This window comes from Rhincodon typus, chromosome 7 (assembly GCF_021869965.1).
Source record: "Rhincodon typus isolate 14 chromosome 7, sRhiTyp1.1, whole genome shotgun sequence".
Lineage (NCBI taxonomy): Eukaryota > Metazoa > Chordata > Chondrichthyes > Orectolobiformes > Rhincodontidae > Rhincodon > Rhincodon typus.
Genome location: NC_063338.1, coordinates 28,291,108 through 28,310,991, shown reverse-complemented (window position 1 = coordinate 28,310,991; position 19,884 = coordinate 28,291,108). Strand labels below are relative to the sequence as shown.

Below are 19,884 nucleotides of genomic sequence, written 5' to 3'. Positions count from 1 at the left end.
GATAGAAGGTGTCCGAGAAGTGCATCATTTCCTCTATAATGTAAAACCTACGCTGACACAATCTTCAGTTGTGTTTGAGCCCATAACCATCTGACTCAAAGCCAAAAATGCCAATCACCATACGCTAATTTGTGTGCTGTCTAAGGGCAGGGGTGGAATAGAACACAATCAATTACCATAACAGCCTCGTTAACCGTAGCATCTTTTGTAATCCCTGACTCTCTCCCTCCATACCCAACTGCCAAGACTGTAATCCATGTCACGATCACTTTAAAGACAAATTTGCCTACTGTTTTGATAAACTAAACTCTATATTCTGAATATATATTTATACATCCCAAACAATGTTTCACACCACAGCACCATCCTTACCAAGCTGCAAAGGATAAGATTCTACTCTTGAAATGCCTCCATGATCTTGCCAACTTACCTCTATAATAATTGCCTTCAACTGTATGACTGATTGACTTCAGATGCTCCTCTCCCTTACTATGTCCTAAGCATTCACATTATTTTTAAAAAAATCTTTCCACTTCATTTCCTGCTCCCAGGTCCTCCCCCTTGGTTGTACTTTTCCAACTCGTCCTTCACTTTCTTTCACCCTTTTGTTCTGTGACTATCATTTTACAAATCACATAAACCGTGAGTTGTTCTCTATATGACAACTGCTACAAAAGGTGTACAAACCCATCATGTTGATATATTTCTTGCATCTCATGATGATGCAAACCATATTACATCACATAATTAGTGCTCTGGAACGTACCACTATCCCTCCTAACAATACAAAGCATTTTGATTGTCCAAGGTTTCACACTTGTTCCTTCCAAGCAGAAACTACTTTTGTTTGCCAGCCAGCATTTTTACATGCAAACCTTGAGCAACAATAGGAAGTTATTCCACTTCCAAAAAGTCATTAATAAAACCTTGTATGGTGCCAATGCAACTTCCAAGCTATAAATTCTGATCAGAAAAAAATCAATTCACATTCACATGCATATACCCAATTTTAATGGGGTAAATCAGGAAACCACCATTACCAGTAATTTGTCAAAATATTGAATGTCATCAGGCTTCAGGAATGGAAGATTCCCAGAGGGTTGGTCATTCATGTTCTTTGCACTGCGCTCTTCAGACTGCATGTGGAATCCAGTTAGGCCTCCAAGTGGTGTGGGGGTTGCAGTCAGTTTACGAGCAGGTGTTCTGATTGGGACATAACCAGCTGGAGGTGGAAGGACCTATGTACATTTAAAAGAAAATTATTAATATTTGTTGAATAAATGATAGCAATAATTTAGATACAAACTTTCCTTTCAAATTCAAAATCAGGGAAAACAAACATTATAGGTCAACTCCATTGAAAATTATTGAATTGGTACAAAAATACTGGATACCTTTTGCAATATGCTGCCAACACACCTCATGCAATTCGGTCATGTCACTTTTCTGTTATAAATGAAGACTGCAATGACTGCATTTGGTCAAGCTCAAATTTGAGCAGTTCACCTGGCATTCATTCTGCACCATCTTCAAAGTGCAAACTACCATTTCCCCAGAGAAATGCCTTCTAATAGAACAATGTCACTGCCCAGGAACAAACAAATCATAGAGGCTTCATATGGAAATAATTACTTTTGCAAGAAAATGCAACACTCTCCAAGGATTTCTCAGGGCCGCCCAACAGTCATTTTTCAAAAACTGACTGTAGAGTTAATGCCACAACTTTGTTTTTCTACCTTTTGCACCCAATAAATTAACAGTCAGCTACAGAAAAGTTGCAATTCATATGGCAGCTACCTAGGACATGCTGAACTGGGTAAAAAACCAGCCTGAATTGAAGTTAATGGCCTATAAGCCAGAATGTGATACTTTGATGGGATGGACCTCCAGCATACAGAAAGAAAACCTCTGTTTTTTAAACAAAGAAAATTTGATGAAAACTTAGCAAACATAATAACCAGCCATAACTTCAATCTGCAAGGTTTTACTTGATGTCTGTATTTTTAATCTAATGCTGTTTCAACATGTACATTACCCAAAGTACAAAATAAACAACGGCATTTGTGCTTAATACACGGATAAAGATATTAATGACAGGTATGTTCTGGTCATCAGCTCACATAACTTCAGTAGGATATATTCATTGGAGGAGGATAAGTGCCAAGAAAATCCAGTGCCTTCCATTTATTACATTACCTTGTAGCCTTCAGGGAACATTGCATCGAGTTCCTCGTCTGTAAGTGGGCGATTTCTTTCATCAATTTCCCGCTCCCAACGCCATGCCTGTAGTTGCTCAGGTGTCATGCTCATCAAGTGACCTAAAAAGTTGAATTATTTAGATGTTTCATTATTTCTCTCGGACTTTTACCTCGAAATATTAAGTACATCCAAATTCTTTTTATCATAGACAATTCAGTAACAGTCTGTTCTTCCCACAACCTGTAACTTAATTCAGTTCCTACTAAGTTTGTTTACATTTGCCAGGAAAGAAATAGTCTAAATTCCATTATTCTTGACATTAACACCTTGTAAATCTATCATTTTCAACAATGGGATTGAAAGCACTGAGCTTGCATCATTACGTTTGCTGGTTAAAATTAGAAGTTAGTTCAACTAACTTGGTCTATAAAGGGTTAACTGTTGTAGGTCCAATTTTTAAGAGTCACTATCAAACAGTAACTCCAGTTTGTGTCTGCAGATAGACAAGAACGGGTCCAACTTCAACAGCATCATTGCCCCACGTACACCATTTGGACTCAAAGAAGGAAACTGGCCCTTTTGGTACTTGCCCAAATGGCCGATGCGATTACTGAGCTATAGCCTAAATCTCTGAATTTATAATACAGCATTTTATAATCAAAAATATAAGACAAATCTAAAATCAATGAAAATATAGCTTCTGCTTTAATTGCGACATACCTGGTGTAGGAGTTGCCATAGCCATTGCGGGTGTGCCCTTCGGTGTAATTCCACTGGGAGTAAGCAATGGAGTGCTGCCACCCAATTGACTAACTGGTGTTTCATCCCAACGAGACTTTCTTTTACTTGCACCAGGGGTTGGCGTTTCACCTATAGAATCACCTCCACGGTCTGTCCGCGGTGTCTCAGCCCAGCCACTGCCATGCCCAGGTGTTTCTAAAACAAGAAATTAGACACCAAACAAGAATTCAAGATCAACACTTTGAAAGCAGAAAAACCATTCACAATAACTGTTATTAACATTATTCAATACTAACCTGTATGCCACCTATTCTAATTGTGCAAAACAAAAAAGAAAACACTTCAACAAGTTTAAAACCAGCCATTAAAACCAATTAAAAAAGAACATGAACTGTGTTTTTTTGATTTTAAAATCAAAAAAATGCGCTTACAGCATCAGTAATTTCAAGATACATTTGAATAGCTACTCTGAAGGAAGTGACAAACTGTGCATAGCTGTACTTCTTTAACAGTGGGATTTGTATGATGGACTGTAATGTTGGGTACAGCCTGATTTTAATTATGTAAAGCAGAGCTGCTTCCCCCATCCATAGCAGAAATGACAAGCTGATCTGTCAGAGCGTGGCTTTGTTTCAGAATATCCAAGTTCTAACAAAGGAGTCTCATCTAAAACATTAGATGTCTGTTGAGAAATTGGTGGATCTAAGCAGGTTTAGTGTTTAAAGCATTTTTCGTTAACTACTATACCTAATATGAAATTTAAAAAAATAAAAACAAAAATTATTATTTTGGTCAGATCAGAAACAGTTCCAAAAAAAAAAAGACAACTGAATTTTTCATTTAAAAAACAATGGAAGAAACAGTTTTAAAAACTTTTAACCAACAGTTCACATTACATTTAAATTTTTAGCAATTCCATGGGACCTAAGACACACACTTGTCTCCACATTATTCAAATCCTGAAGAACTTCCATACACTTAAGAAAATTCTCCCATTACCAAGATCATCTTTGTCTGCTCTCTTATCAGATCTTACTTTTCCCAACATCATTAAGGTTTCACTCTGGTCTTTTTACATCATTAATCCTTACCAAAATCTATAACAGTAAGTTATTGTTAGCAAAGTAATAGACAAATTAATACCTTATTTGGAAGAAATTAATTGAGGTTTTTCCATGATGCTCTTTTCAAGAACTATAATTACGGAGATAAATCAGATACTGTGGAAAGGCCAAATGGTCTGTGTAATAACACTAGAAAATGTTGGCAATACTCTCAGCAGATCTTGCATCAATGGTGAAAGAAATGACCTTTCAGTGACCTGAAGCATTTAATGCTTCTCTCCGTGGATGCCACCTGACCAGTTGAGCATTTCCAGTATTTTGCGTTATGCTGCATTTCTAGCATCTGCGAAATTTTGCTGTTTATTTGGTTTTTATGTGCCTCTTTTTTAATAGAGAACATCAATACCTTAATCTTCACAATTTGAGATATACTTGAGTGGTCAAAAGTGTGTTGCCAAGAATACTTTTTTTAAAAAAAAAAAGTGCCACCAGCCTAGTTATTGGGAGTAGCTGGCAGGTTTCTGGTGAAAAGCTTGAATTGAAAAGATCACTTTCCAGTCAGATGCTTGGTCCTCTGAATAAACTTGCTCAACCAATCAGTAGATCAACCGCTCAGAGTGGGCAAACTTATTCCCAAATTTTATCCCAGTTTACCATGAATTGGTTATTTGAATTGAAACATAATTGTTGAGTAACATAATAGGCATAATTTCTTTAGTTAAACGCAAATTCCACTGGCAGTTTCATACGACTGATTTCCGCTTCCCCATTCAAAAGGCTTGTGTATCAAGGGCAAAAATTGGTCAGATCAGGTTCAGTAGTGAAATCTCCACAAAGAATCAAGACAATCCAGAAACAAACAAGTAGTTAAAATTGGAAAGGGGAAGAAATTTACCCTGGTCATAGTTGGGCATACTGTGGTATAAAATTCCATAATCTCAATTTTTCTGATTATGTATTAGTGTAACATAGCAATTTTAACTGAGTTAGAGTCCTGAAGCCTTTAAAAATCTCAAATGAACATGCTCAAAAATATTGCACGGAAGTTCAAACAAAATCATATTTCTTAATCTTTGCATTAAGATGAATGACCTTGAAAGAAGAGCAATTTTCATTACAGAAAGAAAAGTTAATCTCACCCCGATCTGTTTTTGGAGTTTCATCCCATCTATTTTTGCGCACACTGGAAGTTGCGCCTCCATGACCTGGTGTAGCATGGCCAGGTGTATCTCGTCCAGGTGTAGCAGCCCCTGCTGGTGTGTGGCTAGGAGTAGGCTCCCACATTCTTGTGCTTGGGGTTGCACCAGGAGTCTCACTGCCTTTTGAACGACCAGGTGTTTCATCCCAACGGCTCTGAGAAGGAGTGTTTCCAGGCGTATGACCAGGGGTATGTCCTGGTGTGTGGCCAGGTGTGTGCCCAGGTGTGTGTCCTGGTGTATGCCCTGGAGTCTACAGAGAGGAAGTACACAAATAAGCTGGAATTTATCAATGATGACTCATTAAGTATGACCAAATAAATTTTCAAAGGGTAATGTGCAATAATGAGACCATAAAAATAGGAACTCCACACATTGTTCACCATACAACTGCAGATTCAGATTCTTGAAAAAACAGCAGAGTGATTTAATAAATTGGTGTTATTACTGAATTACCGATTAACTACAGCCTTAACTTATACTGGAATTTACACTGGTTTTTCTCAGGGTATGAATTAACTGAAATGTTGCTGAGTGTGAATAAATAAAAGGTTAACCAAAGGAGGAGACTACTGTATTGATTCTGGTCACCTGATAAAGCAGGGCAAGTTCTGCAGATAGAAATGAATGACAAGCTTCAAAATTGTAAGAAAGTAATGAAGCTTTGTTGATCCTAGAGCAGTCTGCTAAATGGTTGTTTAGCTTGGCTTTATTTGATTAATGAAAACTGAAAGGAAATGAACATCTGTTGGCGTTTTGTTTGCTTTCTAGTAATTAATGCATTCAATTTAAGGAGCAATTTCTTTGCTCAGAGGGTGGTGGATCTTTTGAATTCTCTGCCAAAGAGGGCTGTTAAGGCTCAGTCACTGAGTATGTTTAAGACTGAGGTCAGATTTCTATGTATTGAAAACATCAAGGCACAAAGAAATAGTGCAGAAAAAAAAAAAGTGTTGAAGAAGGTCAATCATGATCTCATTGAATGGCCTAGACAAGGTTCAAAGGGCTGAATGGTTGACTCTTGCTCCTATTTCTTACATTCTTTCACTAATTAGTTAATTACTTGACACGAAGCTCCATAACTCCAGATTCAAACTGGTGGATTTCTACAGGTGAGAGGAAATTAACCTCTTAACCATTAAAAAGCAATTTTTAAAAAGGTATTTCAAAACAAGCATAAATAGATGAAGTGGCTACATTCCTGTTTGTGTCATACTCCATCCTTCCCTCCCCCACTTATTTTAATCCTTTAGCTCCTGCAGCTGTAACCTAAGGATAGATATATGCAAACAAGATTCAAAGTGTAAACTGATTTGGTGATGGAAGACAGGAGCACTGACTATAAAATGAACGTTATTGGGCCTTGAAGATCATTTTAATGAAACATCAAAGAAGTATATCATATAAATATTTTCTACCAATTGCCAATGCTTAGTGAATAAGTATGCTGCATGGTGGGATATTAGGCCACTGAAATAGAGAGGAAGCAATCACTGATATGTTCCAAGTTAATAAACTTGCTCAGTGTTACATCGAGTCAGAAAAAAAATGTTAGCTTAGTTTTATGGCTCTGATCACTCTTTAAAAATCTCCACAAAGGGGACACAATCTGACTCCCCAATATTTAAATACGCATACTCTGCCATGGATCACTTACTTAAGGGGAGAAAAGGCATGCACATGCGAGAACAAAAATACTAAAATAGGAGGTACTGTAAATACTTGCAGATTCAGCAGCTTCTCTGGAGAGAGGAATAGAGTTAATGTTTTAGGCCAGAATTCTGATGAAGGATCACTTGAAAAATTAACTCCTTGCTTCTCTTCATAGAATGCTGTCAGAATATTTTCATTATTTTCTGCTTTTATTTCAAATTTCTAGCATTTCCACTATTTTGATTTTCTTTTAATGAAAATGTGTTAGTCTTCCCTCTCACCTCTGCTTGGTCCCAGCTGGATACTTTCTTGGGTGTAGCACTGGGAGTTTGATCTGCTGTCTGATCCCAGCGACGTTTGCGTCTAGCAGGCTGTTGGGCTGATCCATTTACTGCCTTAAGATCTCCAGCTTTAGCTTTCTCAGCAAGCTGTTGCCTTATTTCCCTCTAAAACAAGCAAATTAATACATAAACCAAACTTTAACATAAAAGCAGCCTATTTTAGATGGATACACAAGATGTTGTACAGATGTAAAACTAACATTTCAAAAGCAAGAACGTGCATTACCTCTTCCTTTGTTAAATGCTGTTCTCGCATAACATCCATGTAGGTTCTGGCATGGACCTTAGGATCTGGTGTCTTTCCACCTGAGGGACAAAAATAGTGAGAACAGACCAGAAAACAATTAGTGCAAGTGTAAGAGAAAAGTCAATGTTATTTTATCTAGTTATGATATTTTTGCATTAGCATTCTAGTTTATTTTGGTTCAACTTTTAAGTTTAAAATTGCTGACTTCTCAATTTTTTTTATATTTGCTCAAATCACAGCAACTTACAGAGAAGCGACCTGATGGTCAATTTAACCTGCTTGAATACAAACAGTAATAATTACAACAATCTAAAATAAATGCCTAAGTGCAGTTATAAGCAAATCATACGCAAGACATCAAAACACATTAAGTGTCCATTATTGTCGGTTTTCCTTTGTTGATGTTCCGGAATACGTACACTGGCGGGCCTGTGTGTCCATCAGCAGTTCTGACTTCAAGCAGCAGAACAGAAGCCTAGAAAATTATCTCTTTACCATTAGTAACACTTTGGAAAGGGTTTTAAAATTCAAAACATCACACCTTGTGTTAGTTTTTAAAATCTCACTCAATATGTGTACTAATAAACTTCTTAGGAGAAAACAAAATTTTACCTGTTTAATATTAACCATATTAAAAAATAATTGTAAATGCAACTATTTAAGCATAAAAAGTTACTTCAACAGGATACTTTTATTTGGGATTATGCTGTTTGGGTTTGTCTAAAAACATGCTACACTGGCAGTTGTCATACTGCCACTTTCATTGGACTTCCTTTTGGTTTACTTTTTCAGCATAACCTACACACGATCTGTTGCACTGCACCCTTAAGAATGCAGACAGGACTGTCATAGCAGTACTGCTGTAGGAAAGAAATTAAGGACAGTTAGTATGGGCCCGTGGAATTCCGGCAAACATATTTAGAGCAATTACAGTTACAAAAATGTCAGATTCTATCCCTGATAAAACATACACATTGTTGGTTTGATACCTCTTTCAATTAGACCTGTATCACTAGTTAAACTGAAAATGTACTAAATAGAGCAAAACTTCCTAGATTACTCTTAAATATAAACTCACTCACCTGAAAGAAAAACAAAACTTCCATCTGGCCCACTATGCTTCCCAGCAGCGACCAATGACTAGCATCTAACTAACTACCATTAAAAAAGCTTACAAAAGGCCACTCCAAATTATTTCAGAGGATGACAAGCTCCATCCTAGCTTTGAGATATGGGAGACGACATACAAGCAAATCTGTCTTTATCACAATTGAAACAGCCAGATTCTCTTTTGTCAACTCATTTTTGTGTCTCCGTTTCTTACGGAAACACAGATCCTTGCAGAAGAATTATTCCAAAGGCATAACTTGTTGCATCACACTCAAGTCGCCATTCAGTATGCGTAGATCTACAGAGCAGGTGTTGGCATGCTATCCATCTAGAGGGAGAACAGGTGGGAGTTTGCAACAGTGCCAATCTTGTTACGATTCAATGTTCACGAATGTGGATTTTTCACGAAGGTCAGTGAATAATTTTGAGGAGCAGGAGTAATGATCAGCTTCTCCATCCTCCCTAACCTTGAAGTACTGAGGCCAATGTCACAGTTCAACTCTGGCCCCAGTTAATATGGTAAAGATTTGATAGCATCTCTGGATCTAGATGCCTTACCTAGTGAAGGTGCTAGACCACTGGAGAGGCTCAGGTGTTATTTTCATCAATGTAGTATCGCTTCGTAGCAATGGATTCAAATGCTTCAAAACGTTCTGCAACCATCTATGCTTTGCCAAAATTTCAAGCAAAAACAGTGCTACTTAAAACAAACAAAGTCTTTTTTTAAATTTAACTGTAAAGGTGGCAAAATTTTAAGGTGTGAATTATTTATCCAAAAGAAAAACAGTTTGTAGTAAGTCAGTGATTTTTAAAATAAAGAATTACTCAAGCAACGACTGCAACGGATGAGGGTGCAAGCCAATTTATAAAAGATTCAATTTGTACAGCAGTGCACTGATTGAAAACTTTGTGAAAAATCCAACCTGGTTAAAGTTTTTTTCCAGATAATTTTCAAATAAATCTATACACAGCTATTATTTTATGTATGGATTACACTGCACACTAGTAGCAATTTGTGCTGCATTACTTAATGTGTACAGAATTATGTTTTTGATAGCAATGCATCTAAATCAATTTCAGAACTGCAGACCAGTCTCAAATTTATAAGATTTTATACGTGTGGTTTGTTTTTAAGTCAACTATTCAGAGTAATGGTTGGATCATAGTTCACAAATACTTTAGCTTAAAAAAGCTGATTAGAATGTTACAAGATTATAACTGGATATTAGATCAATTTCAGATGGGTTATCATCTGTTCTGGCAGGCTAAACGAACAAGACAGGATAAAAAGAAATTGGCACTTTCAACTTGCAAAATATTCTGTGGGAGCTGGCTTGTTTGGTGAGCCATCAAACCTCTGCATACATTTGGAAAGGCCTTTTCAAAGAAAAAAAAAATCAATCCTTCAGCTAATTATTTCTGTACATGTGCCTTCCACGCAAGACCAGTGCTGAAAATACTGTTCCATAAAGGTTTCAAAATGTTACACTCCTCCAAAGAGGAAATAAACTATTTTTATTTCAAGCAAGAACAAAAATTCAGCCAGCAGGTCTGCTTGAAAACACAAGAACATGTCACTAATTTAACGTGGAAGGCAATGGACATTTCTGAATTTACCTAAATATTTAAATTTTCAGTTATATTGTTTCAACAGCCTGTTGTGTAGACAATAAAACAGAGGTAATGGTAACCCTTCACATGTTGCATACCCACATATATTTATGATACAGGTATGCAAGATTTGAAGTGCCTTTCATTGTTTAATCTAATTTTAACAAGTTCTCAAATAAGATGCTTTAAATAGTTCAAACCGTAAAATAAGCAAAGTAATAAAGTTCAAGGGCTGAACCACTGTACACCCTCATACAAAGGTCAGCACAATCTGAAGAAATTACCATCTGCAAAAGGGTCATGGCGTTCAGGGGAAATAATCATCTGTCTCCTACGTGCTTTGTACTCATCTTCTCGTTCTGCAATGCGCTGCGATCGATGTTCAGCAAATGGATCATACTGTACATACGAAATAAATAAAGGACAAAATAATAAAGGTTAAGCAGTAAATATTCAAAACCTTAAATTTTATTTGATATGCTGGTTTAAACTACCATTTCACAGCTTGTTTATTTACTGAATATATCAAGTTTTAAAAAAACATTTTACTTATGAAGAAACCAAGTATACAAATGCAAATGCTCCAAAAGCTCTTGCAAAGGAGGTTGTATTTGTGAACAATTTCAGCAATCTTGTCCCAAATAAAATGTATTCAGATAGGAGAGGATAAACTTCCAAAAAACCGATTGTTCTCCACCAACATTGTTCACAGGACCAACAATAATTCAACTGCTCATTCTATGACACACAGTTCTACCTGCTCAGTTGATTGTGGTATATCATTTAATAGTGCCACTGGTGCATGGTATCCAGGTTTCTTCTGACCAAGCAAGCTTGGAGATGAATAGTCATCATCATCCTAGGAAAACAAACATAATATAAAATGGTAAAGTGAAACACTCCTTTTTTTTTTGCTGGTAAATCAATTTATTTTGTTTCAGCTTTTTAAACAGGGGGAAAAAAAAAGAAGTCTTTAGTTTTTTTTGCTCATTATTTCCTCCTTAAAAAACATCTTTAATACAATTAGGGGCAGAACAGTTGGTTACATTATCTCCACAATGCCACTGTAATTCAAGAGATATTGCTAATATTCAGGATCCTGCCAAGAAATCAAAATATTTGCGGAGTAAGTTGGCAAAGAAAGTTTAAAGAGAAAGTTTAAATACTGCCAAAAATGATTCTACAAAAGGCACAGTAAAAATCGACTTTATTTTGGATCGCTCTACAGAATAGCTTTGATAACTTAATGTTTTATTTAGTTTAAAACAAGACTGAAAGTAACATTAGTCTTCTGTCTTTCCTACTGTCAGATCAGAATAGAGTTACACCTAGTCATTTGACACAATTTAACATTCAGCAAAGCAAATGAGCCTTGATGTCAAATTCCATTAAATATTAACCTAAATTCAGTGGTAAAAAATGGTTAACAAAAAAGGTAAAAATATTAGTGGCACATCAGACACCACACAATTAGAAGGTAATGTTGTGTTTTAGCTTAAAAAAAATTAAAATTTCAAGGTAACAAAGCGTGGAACTGAAGGAACACAGCAGGCCAGTAGCATCAGAGGAACAGGAAAGTAGACTTTTCGGATCGGGGCCCTTCTTCCCAACCCAGAACGTCAACCTTTCCTGTTCCTCTGATGCTGCCTGGCCTGCTGTGTTCCTCCAGCTCCAAGCTTTGTTATCTCTGACTCCAACATCAGCAGTTCTTGCTATCACTAAAATTTCAAGGTATCGCTTAAGATGACATGCTACTCATTGCTAGTTTCTAGTTTTCATTAAAAGCACTTTAATAAACTGAAATTAAAATATGGTCTGGAAACAAACATGATTGAATTATAATATTTATACAATAGGTTATATTGTATGTAGGTTATATTTATACAATAGGTTGTAATTGACAGTTTAAGCAAAATTTTTGTTTTTACCTCTTCCTGTTCATGCGCAGGAATTGATGTCATGTATCCTGCAAATCTGCTGTCACTTCCACCATATATCTCCTGATCATAGTAACCAGTTGAATCAAGACCAACTCCATCGGCATCTCCTTCTACAACAAGAGCTGCTTTCTTGTTCTGGATTTCTCTAATCTGTGCTTCAATATCTTTGGAACAGGAAAAGTAAAGAATGGGGAAGTAGTTACAATTTAAATGTGTTTTTTTCTTTGTTAGTCTATTGACACTTTTGCACTTGTCCACAGAAAATACATTGGCAGAATTTATTTGTGGGCATCAAAATCTGTGTTCCAAATTGAAATGTTTTAGACATCCACCTGATGACCTTATTTTAAACAAGGTGGCAATTAACAGGATTCCTGTAATGTTATTCAGAGATTAGAGCACATTTTAAACATATATATTAGACATAAGAGTATCTTGTGCAGGCTTGTAGATCTGCGAAATGGATTAACGGACTGGCAGAGTGGTATTGTAGCCAACATTAATGTCTATGGAGCTCAGTTACAAAGTAACATGTATATAATGGAGACATCTATCTCCACTATTTAAGAATTCAATAGAAAAGCTGTAATATCTCAAGACAACAGCATTTCCATTTGCTGTCACTAAAGCTTTGACTGCCCTTCATGAAATCTCCATTTCTTGTTCCAAACTCTGCACGATTTTGGTGACCATTACGGTATGCAATATTCCAAATGTGGCCTAACTAAAGTTTTATACAGCTGCAACATAACTTACCAATTGTTACTCTATGCCATGACTGATGAAGGCAAGCATGCCACATGCCTATCCACTAGTGCTGACACTTTCAGGGAAACTTGGACCTGTACACCTATATTAATGCTTCTAAGAGTTCTGTGATGTACTGTATGCTTCTCTCCTGCATTAGACCAGCCAAAATGCATCACCTCACGTTTGTTCAGATCAAAGTCCATCTGCCATTTCTCTGCCCAAGTCTCCAGCATGTTTATATCCTGCTGTATCCTCTGGCAATCCTCCTCACTGTCTGTAGCTCCCCAATCTGTGTCATCTGTAAACTTACTAATCAGGCCACCTACATCTCCTCCAAGTCATTTATACAAGTCACAAGCAATAGGGGTCTCAGCACTGATCACTGCTGAACACCACTGGTCACAGATCTCCATTCAGAAAAACATCCTTCCACTGCTACCCTCTATCTTCCATGACTAAGCCAGTTCTGTATCCAACTTACCAGACCCAATGTGACTTTATCTTTTGTATTAGCTTGTTACAGGCCTTGCTAAAATCCATGTAAACAACATATACAAAATCTATAATAATTGCACAATGAAATTAGCAGACTGTCATTAAAAACATACAAACAAGGAACCAGACCAAGCCACTTGGCCCTATTCTGCCATTCAATGTGATTATGGTCGATCAGATTTTAACCTCAACACCAAATTCCTGCAAACCCCAAAAGATGTTTCACCCCCTTGATAAAACCCCACTGGTACACATATCTTTTAGGGTTGGTTTAGGCTTCCCTTTCTTTGACTTCTAGTCCCATCAAGAAAGTGGGCCAAAGTGACCTCAGTATTCAATGCAGTTGGATCATGTTATGCAGGCGAAGTCCATACTAACAGCACATGACCTTGATGGATTTTGAACAGTACGTGAAGGGAAGCAAATTATTTTCCAATTTGAACCTATTTTAATTCACCACGTTACTGAGGGGAATTAGGGATAGGCCTTGCCAGCAAAACCAACATCCCTTGAACAAGTATACAAAAAAAACTCCTAAAATTAATGTGACCCTAGACCCTAACAACAGAACAGCGTAGCAATACACAATATAAATCTTAAAATCTGATTTTAAAAATACACTGTAAAAGTATTACAACATATATTCACTTGGTTTTCATGCCACATACATACTGGCACTCTCCCGAACCACAGCTCTCTCCCAAACCCTCAGCACTCACTCTGCATCCACCCTCCCCAATAGCCCTGGCTGCACTCACTCACTCATCAGTCCTCTACCTAAAACATACTGCCCAATGCCAGGCAGCTGCATTCAGTCTGGTGTGATGTTGAGTGGGGCACTTGTGGTTCAGATCCAGACGCAACCTGGAATGGACCTCCCCATGGACTTCAGAGATTCCGCTCTGGAGAGATTAGACTTCAGTGAGATCACATTTGTGCACGGTAACAATTAATGAAAGGTGAAAATCAATCCCAAGGGTGGAGCTCCATACTTTTAAAGTCAGAAGTCCACCAAAAGACCAAAATTTCTCATCACTATGAAAAAGGCATACAGCCATCAACGTCTTCACTGACACCTGTATACCAGGGCAAAGATTGAAGAAATTGCTCCATTACATAATCAAATAAAAGCTCAACATAAATATACATAGAATTATATCTTTCAGGCAACATACCAGCTTCCACTGCCATTCTTGGACACATCCTGTCTCACCAGCAGGGTATACGGTAGCGCACTGGGTTACCGTAAAAGGGTCTTGGATTCTCAACACTGACTCTAAATCTCAAATGTAAGAAGGAAACTTCCTGCTCATTACCATCAGCCAATTTACTGCTCCTTTATGGCAAGCACCACATGGAAGATGTATGGAACATAGCAAGGACATAAAATGTAACCCAGATGGGGAACTTCAATATCTATTGCCAAACATACTTCAGTACCACTATTACTGAGTGAGTCAGCTCAGTCTTGAATGGCCATAGCTGCCAGACTGGGCCTGCAAGAAGAGGTGAGAGAACTACTTGACTTTGCCCTCAAAGTACGTGCTGCAGATATATTGGTCCACAATGGTACTGGGAGTGACCAGCTCTTCATTATTGTCTTCACACTGAGAACACACTAATTCATGTTGTGTGGGTCTACGATTTTTCCAAACAGGATTGATTCAAAACAGATCTAGCAGCTCAAAACCAGGTATTCATGGAGTGCTAAATTCCTCATTTCTCAATCTCTCCCCTTTCCTGAGATGTGGTGACTCTCAGGTTAAACTAGTCATGTCTCTCTCTCAATAAGAAAGCTGCCCTATGGTCTGGTAAGACTATGATGACATGAACTGTACTTTACATTCCTAATTGAATCTGAGTTGATCCACTGCCTTGATTGTAATGCCAGAACAACGAATCTGTTTCATCAAGAGGCTACAGATTCCGTTGTTGCCAATTACAATCCAGGCACATTTGCAATTCTAGTTCAATCAGGAATGTAGAAGAGTAGAACCAAACACACCTCAAAATCTAATCTAGTGAAGCCAGAGGATTACATGCATGCCAAACAGCAAATGCAACACTTTATAAATTTTAGAAGCAATCCCACAATTTACAAACCTAATTAAAACTGCAGCTCCATTACAACAATTCATGAATGGTTTGACAATTAAACCAACAGGTAGAGGATGTCCCATGAATGCTCCTGTCCTCAAAACATGATTAAAAAAAAACTCAGCAAATCCATGCAAAGTACAAGTGTTCGCAACCACTTTCAGCCAGAAATGACACATGAATGATCTATCTCAGCATTCTGCTCAGATTTGCACCACAGATACAAGTCTTCACCTAATTTGATTCACTACATGTGATGTGATAAAAAAAAATGCTAGAGCACCAGGTTTTAAAAAAAGGAAACTAGCCTTCACAAAACTAGGGTCCCCATGTAGCACAGCCGTAGCATCCCTATCCCAGGACTGGGAGATCCAGGTTCAAATCTCACATGCTCCAGTGATGTGAGATAGCAACCCTGAAACAGGTTGACAAAAAGAAAACTTGTCACAAACACCAAAAGCACTATACAGCCAATTAAGTACTTTTGAAGTGAATCGCAATTACATGTTGGAAATGCAACTGTCAACGCACACAGCAATTCCCATAACTAAACATGTAATAATGCAATAACCTGGTTCTGTGACATTAATTAACAAATATTGGCCAAGACCAGGGATAACTCCCCTGTTCTTATTTTGAAATATTCCTATGGGTACATTTATATTGAAAAACCACACAGCCTCCATCACAGTAATCTCATTACGGTTAGCCTTCATTGTTGTGCTAGAGTCCTGGAGTGACACTTGAACTTGCAATTTTCTGATTCAAAAGGTGAGTTTGCTCGCAAATTAAGTCATGGCTTCACCCAAAAACTAACAAAGTCCAAACAAAATCCTAAACGTAGTCCCCAAAAACACGTACCCCAGTTGAGTCCCTAGCCAGTTGTTGCAGTACAGCTAAAATAGTACCATTGACCAAACATGGAAAATTGCCTAATACACCCAGTTTATAAAAAGCAGGACATGACAATCTCGCTACTACACTTTCAGTAACAGGAAAGTGGTGAAGGTACCATCATTGGCTTGTACCATTTGACAGCAATGAGTACTGTGAGGCACAAGATTCCAGGTTCAAAGTCCACTCCAAGGTTTGAGCACAAAAATCATGGCTTGACACTCCAATCCAGACCTGAAGAAGTCACAGTCAGAGGTGGCATTTTTCAGGTGAGAAATTACACTGTGGCCCCAGCTGTTTAATTGGATGAGTGTAAAAAATTCCATGGTACTATTTTGAAGAGCAGTAAGGAGGCATTCCCGGTGTCCCAGCAATATTTATGCCTCAATCAATACCACAAATTTCAAAATTATCCACCCATTAGTTCTTGCAAATGAATCACAAAAAGATAGCATCCAAGTTCAGCAAGTAATAGGGAAGGCAAATTGGAATGTTGGCTTTTATTTCAAAGAGAATGAATAAAAGTAGGGAATTTTTGGTAAAGCTATGTAAGGCACTAGTTAAGACCACAACTATGAACAATGAATCAGTGCACCTGAATCAGATTTGACCTAAAAAAGGGCCAGAATGGGAAGCAGTATTTACATTTTAATAGAGAATGAGAAGAATTGATTACATTTTAATTAAATTTGCTTATTTTGGTAAAATATATTTATTGTAACATTACTGCTTGTTGGTCAAGACTTGCAAACTGAAATGTTTCGGTCATGAATCCACAGAGACTGTCAATGCCCACTGTCAAGGTCGTAATTCAGTTGTAAAATAAAAGGTTGTATTATGGCATACTTGAAAATAAAAACTCCAGAAGTCAGTATGAATTATGCTACAATTAATAGCACAATATTGGTACCTCAATAGATAGGATTTTGATAATGCAGATTTTGAAAGTATTGAGAATTATTGACACCACAAACTATAGGTTTAAATATCATCCAAAGACACTTCACATAAAATCCAGAAAACTTACCAATTCCAAAGTTTATCTGTGATCATTTCAATGTTTATTATAAACATCAAGATACTGTGACATTTCAAATTAGACTTTGCAAGTAATTAATATGCCTAATGGTTGTATAAAATTAAAAAAAAACATTTCTGTCTCAATCTTGTACTAAAGCAAACTTTTCTGGATTATGAGAATCAGAAAACTGAACCATTTGGATGATTTTGAGTTGATAATGAGAGATTTATCATGTGATTTCTTGGAAAAAGTCAAGGAAAACAGAGCTATTCCACGCTTACTCAAAAAGCAAATAGATTTGGAAAATGCAAAGCTCATTGTGGAGCTCAAGATTAGGGGGCATAAGTTTAAGATGAGAGGTTGAATGATTTAAAAGGGATCTGAGGTGCAACTTTTTCCACAGAGAGTGGTGCATTTATAGAATGAACTGTCAAAGGAAATAGTAATGTAGATACAGTTACAACATTTAAAAGACAATTGGACAGGTATATGAATAGGAAAGGTTTAGAGGGTTATGGGCCAAATTCAGGCAAGTGGAACTTGTTTGGGAAGCCTGGTCAGCACTTTCCCATACTTAAAAAGGGTCACTGGACCTGAAACGTCAATTCTGATTTCTGTCCACAGATGCTGCCAGACCTGCTGAGCTTCTCTGGCAATTTCTGTTTTTGAATAAATTGCAATCTCATTTGCATTTCATGAAGAAAATTCATACTGTACTTGACTTGAAACGTTAATTCAATCTTTCGGCTGGCGAAAGAATCTGTATTCCAAACACATTCTGCTGTTATATTAATTTAGGGTTTTTCCTTCACGGTAAAACAAAGCAACAATGCCCAACACTATTCATAATTCATAGTGGCTTTACAAAGTGTTGATCAAATGGTCATTCGTCTACTTTATAAACAACATCTTGTTTTAATGTTTGGATGCGTTAGCACTGTCGCTTAAGGTCTAAAAACGTTGGCGATTTGTCAAATAGGCGCAGAGCTACGGGAACTTGTGTTAAGCATTCTCAATGCAGCAAGAATTACGATGCATTAAAAAAAAATCCAGGACACAGCAATCCAGGCATTGTAAACCACTCACAAAACAGAACAGCGATACGAATGCCAAAATAAGTTGGCTAGTTATGTGCTTAATTCAAAGACATTGACACCATGACCCTTCCTTACTATCGACAATGCCACTCTTCAGACCATCCACTGGGAAAACACGTGAGCACCGATTTCAACACTTCGCTCCCCAAGTAGACAAACAGATTGGGTTGGAACCGGATCTACCTTCTCAACAATCTCCACATTAAATCTGGCTACTCTGCAATGATGCAGACAGCCGCTTTCTTTTTCGATGCTGGCGGCGGATCGTCGTTACTGACAAGGCCGCAGGCTGACTGCGTCAGTCAGTCCGCCCGACTTCAACCGCCACAAAACTCAAGCCACCGAAAACCCAACTAAGATCGCGCGTAGTGAAGGCACCCGAACTAAGACAACACCCCATTTCGAGAACTAGTCGGTGGTGCGGGAGAGTCGGAGTCGCTCGTCGCTTGCTAGCGCCTCTCCCTCGGCCCTCATTTACGGTCTCAGGAGCGACGCCATTTCCTGACCCAGCCAAGCGCTCGTTCATCAGAACTGCGGCCACATTTCCTACAGCTCACACCCGGAGGAACTACAGGCACAGCTTACAGAAACTTTCTTGTGACCTCCATTCCGCCCATGTTTTATTTAAAAAAAACTAATGAAGACACCGTCCTACATAATTCCCTCCATTACCTTCGTGTGTCTTGGCGATCTTCGCCATTTTGTACAACGGTAGCGAGCGGAACCCGCGGGGCTGTGGGTGGGCCTGGGATTTGATTGACAGCAGCTCCTCTGCAGCGGTAGCACCAATGCTCCCAAGTCTGAGCTCGCTCCAGGCAGCGCTGTTATTCTCGAAGGGATGTCTATGCCACAAATCAAGGGATGTCAGACAAATCACTCCTGTTAACAAAATAAATTGCCAATGTCATGGTGAAAATTGTTTTCTTCTCTTTGTGGATGCCTCACTTCCAACTGCGTTGCAATATTCTTTGGTTTGTTTGAGAATTTTCTAGAATATAAAGGAGACACAGAGTCAGTTTTATTCTGTCACATAGGTGGAATTATTTTTCAACTGTGTAGAGCATGGTGATGAAACCCTTGCTACCTGCGACTTGGTAACACAAGTTGGAAGTTTTCTAATGTTTCTGTAGTCATGAAGTGTATGGGTGGATGAATGGCACATAAAATTTAATGCACACAAATGTAAAGCACAAACCATTAAACAGAAACTCTACACAATATGGTAAATTGGCAGGTGTAACCACAGCTTATGAATATTTTTTAGCAACCAAAGATTCTCCTCCTTTGTGGTTGACAGGGCCCTTAACCATATCTATCCTATTTCGTACACCCTTTCCATTTCAACCAAAACCATAATAGAGTTCGAGACAACAAGGTGCAGAGCTGGATGAACACAGCAGGCCAAGCGGCATCATAGGAGCAGAAAGGCTG

The 19,884-nt window shown here is 37.9% G+C and overlaps 2 protein-coding genes across 7 annotated transcripts in view; both read right to left on the bottom strand.

Annotated features, from left to right (window-relative positions):
• sf3b1 (splicing factor 3b, subunit 1) overlaps positions 1–19,424 on the bottom strand; it is a 57,600-nt gene extending 38,176 nt beyond the window's left edge. For 2 of the 6 annotated variants that reach the window (XM_020521029.2, XM_048599443.1), the window contains exons 1-10: positions 19,126–19,260; positions 12,088–12,263; positions 10,917–11,018; positions 10,444–10,558; positions 7,418–7,497; positions 7,132–7,296; positions 5,144–5,453; positions 2,920–3,135; positions 2,197–2,318; positions 1,041–1,238 (exon numbers count right to left, since the gene is read on the bottom strand). In XM_020521029.2, coding sequence (XP_020376618.1) covers positions 1,041–1,238; positions 2,197–2,318; positions 2,920–3,135; positions 5,144–5,453; positions 7,132–7,296; positions 7,418–7,497; positions 10,444–10,558; positions 10,917–11,018; positions 12,088–12,263; positions 19,126–19,153 — 1,512 coding nt within the window. In that variant the 5' untranslated portion in view covers positions 19,154–19,260. The other 4 variants (XM_048599442.1, XM_048599446.1, XM_048599445.1 and 1 more) reach the window with 4 other exon arrangements.
• Positions 19,358–19,884, bottom strand: part of LOC109915347 (inactive phospholipase C-like protein 1) — a 13,805-nt gene continuing 13,278 nt past the window's right edge. The window contains exon 4 of the mRNA XM_048598726.1: positions 19,358–19,441. Within this exon, the coding sequence (XP_048454683.1) occupies positions 19,358–19,441 (84 nt within the window). The remainder of the gene's footprint in view (positions 19,442–19,884) is intronic.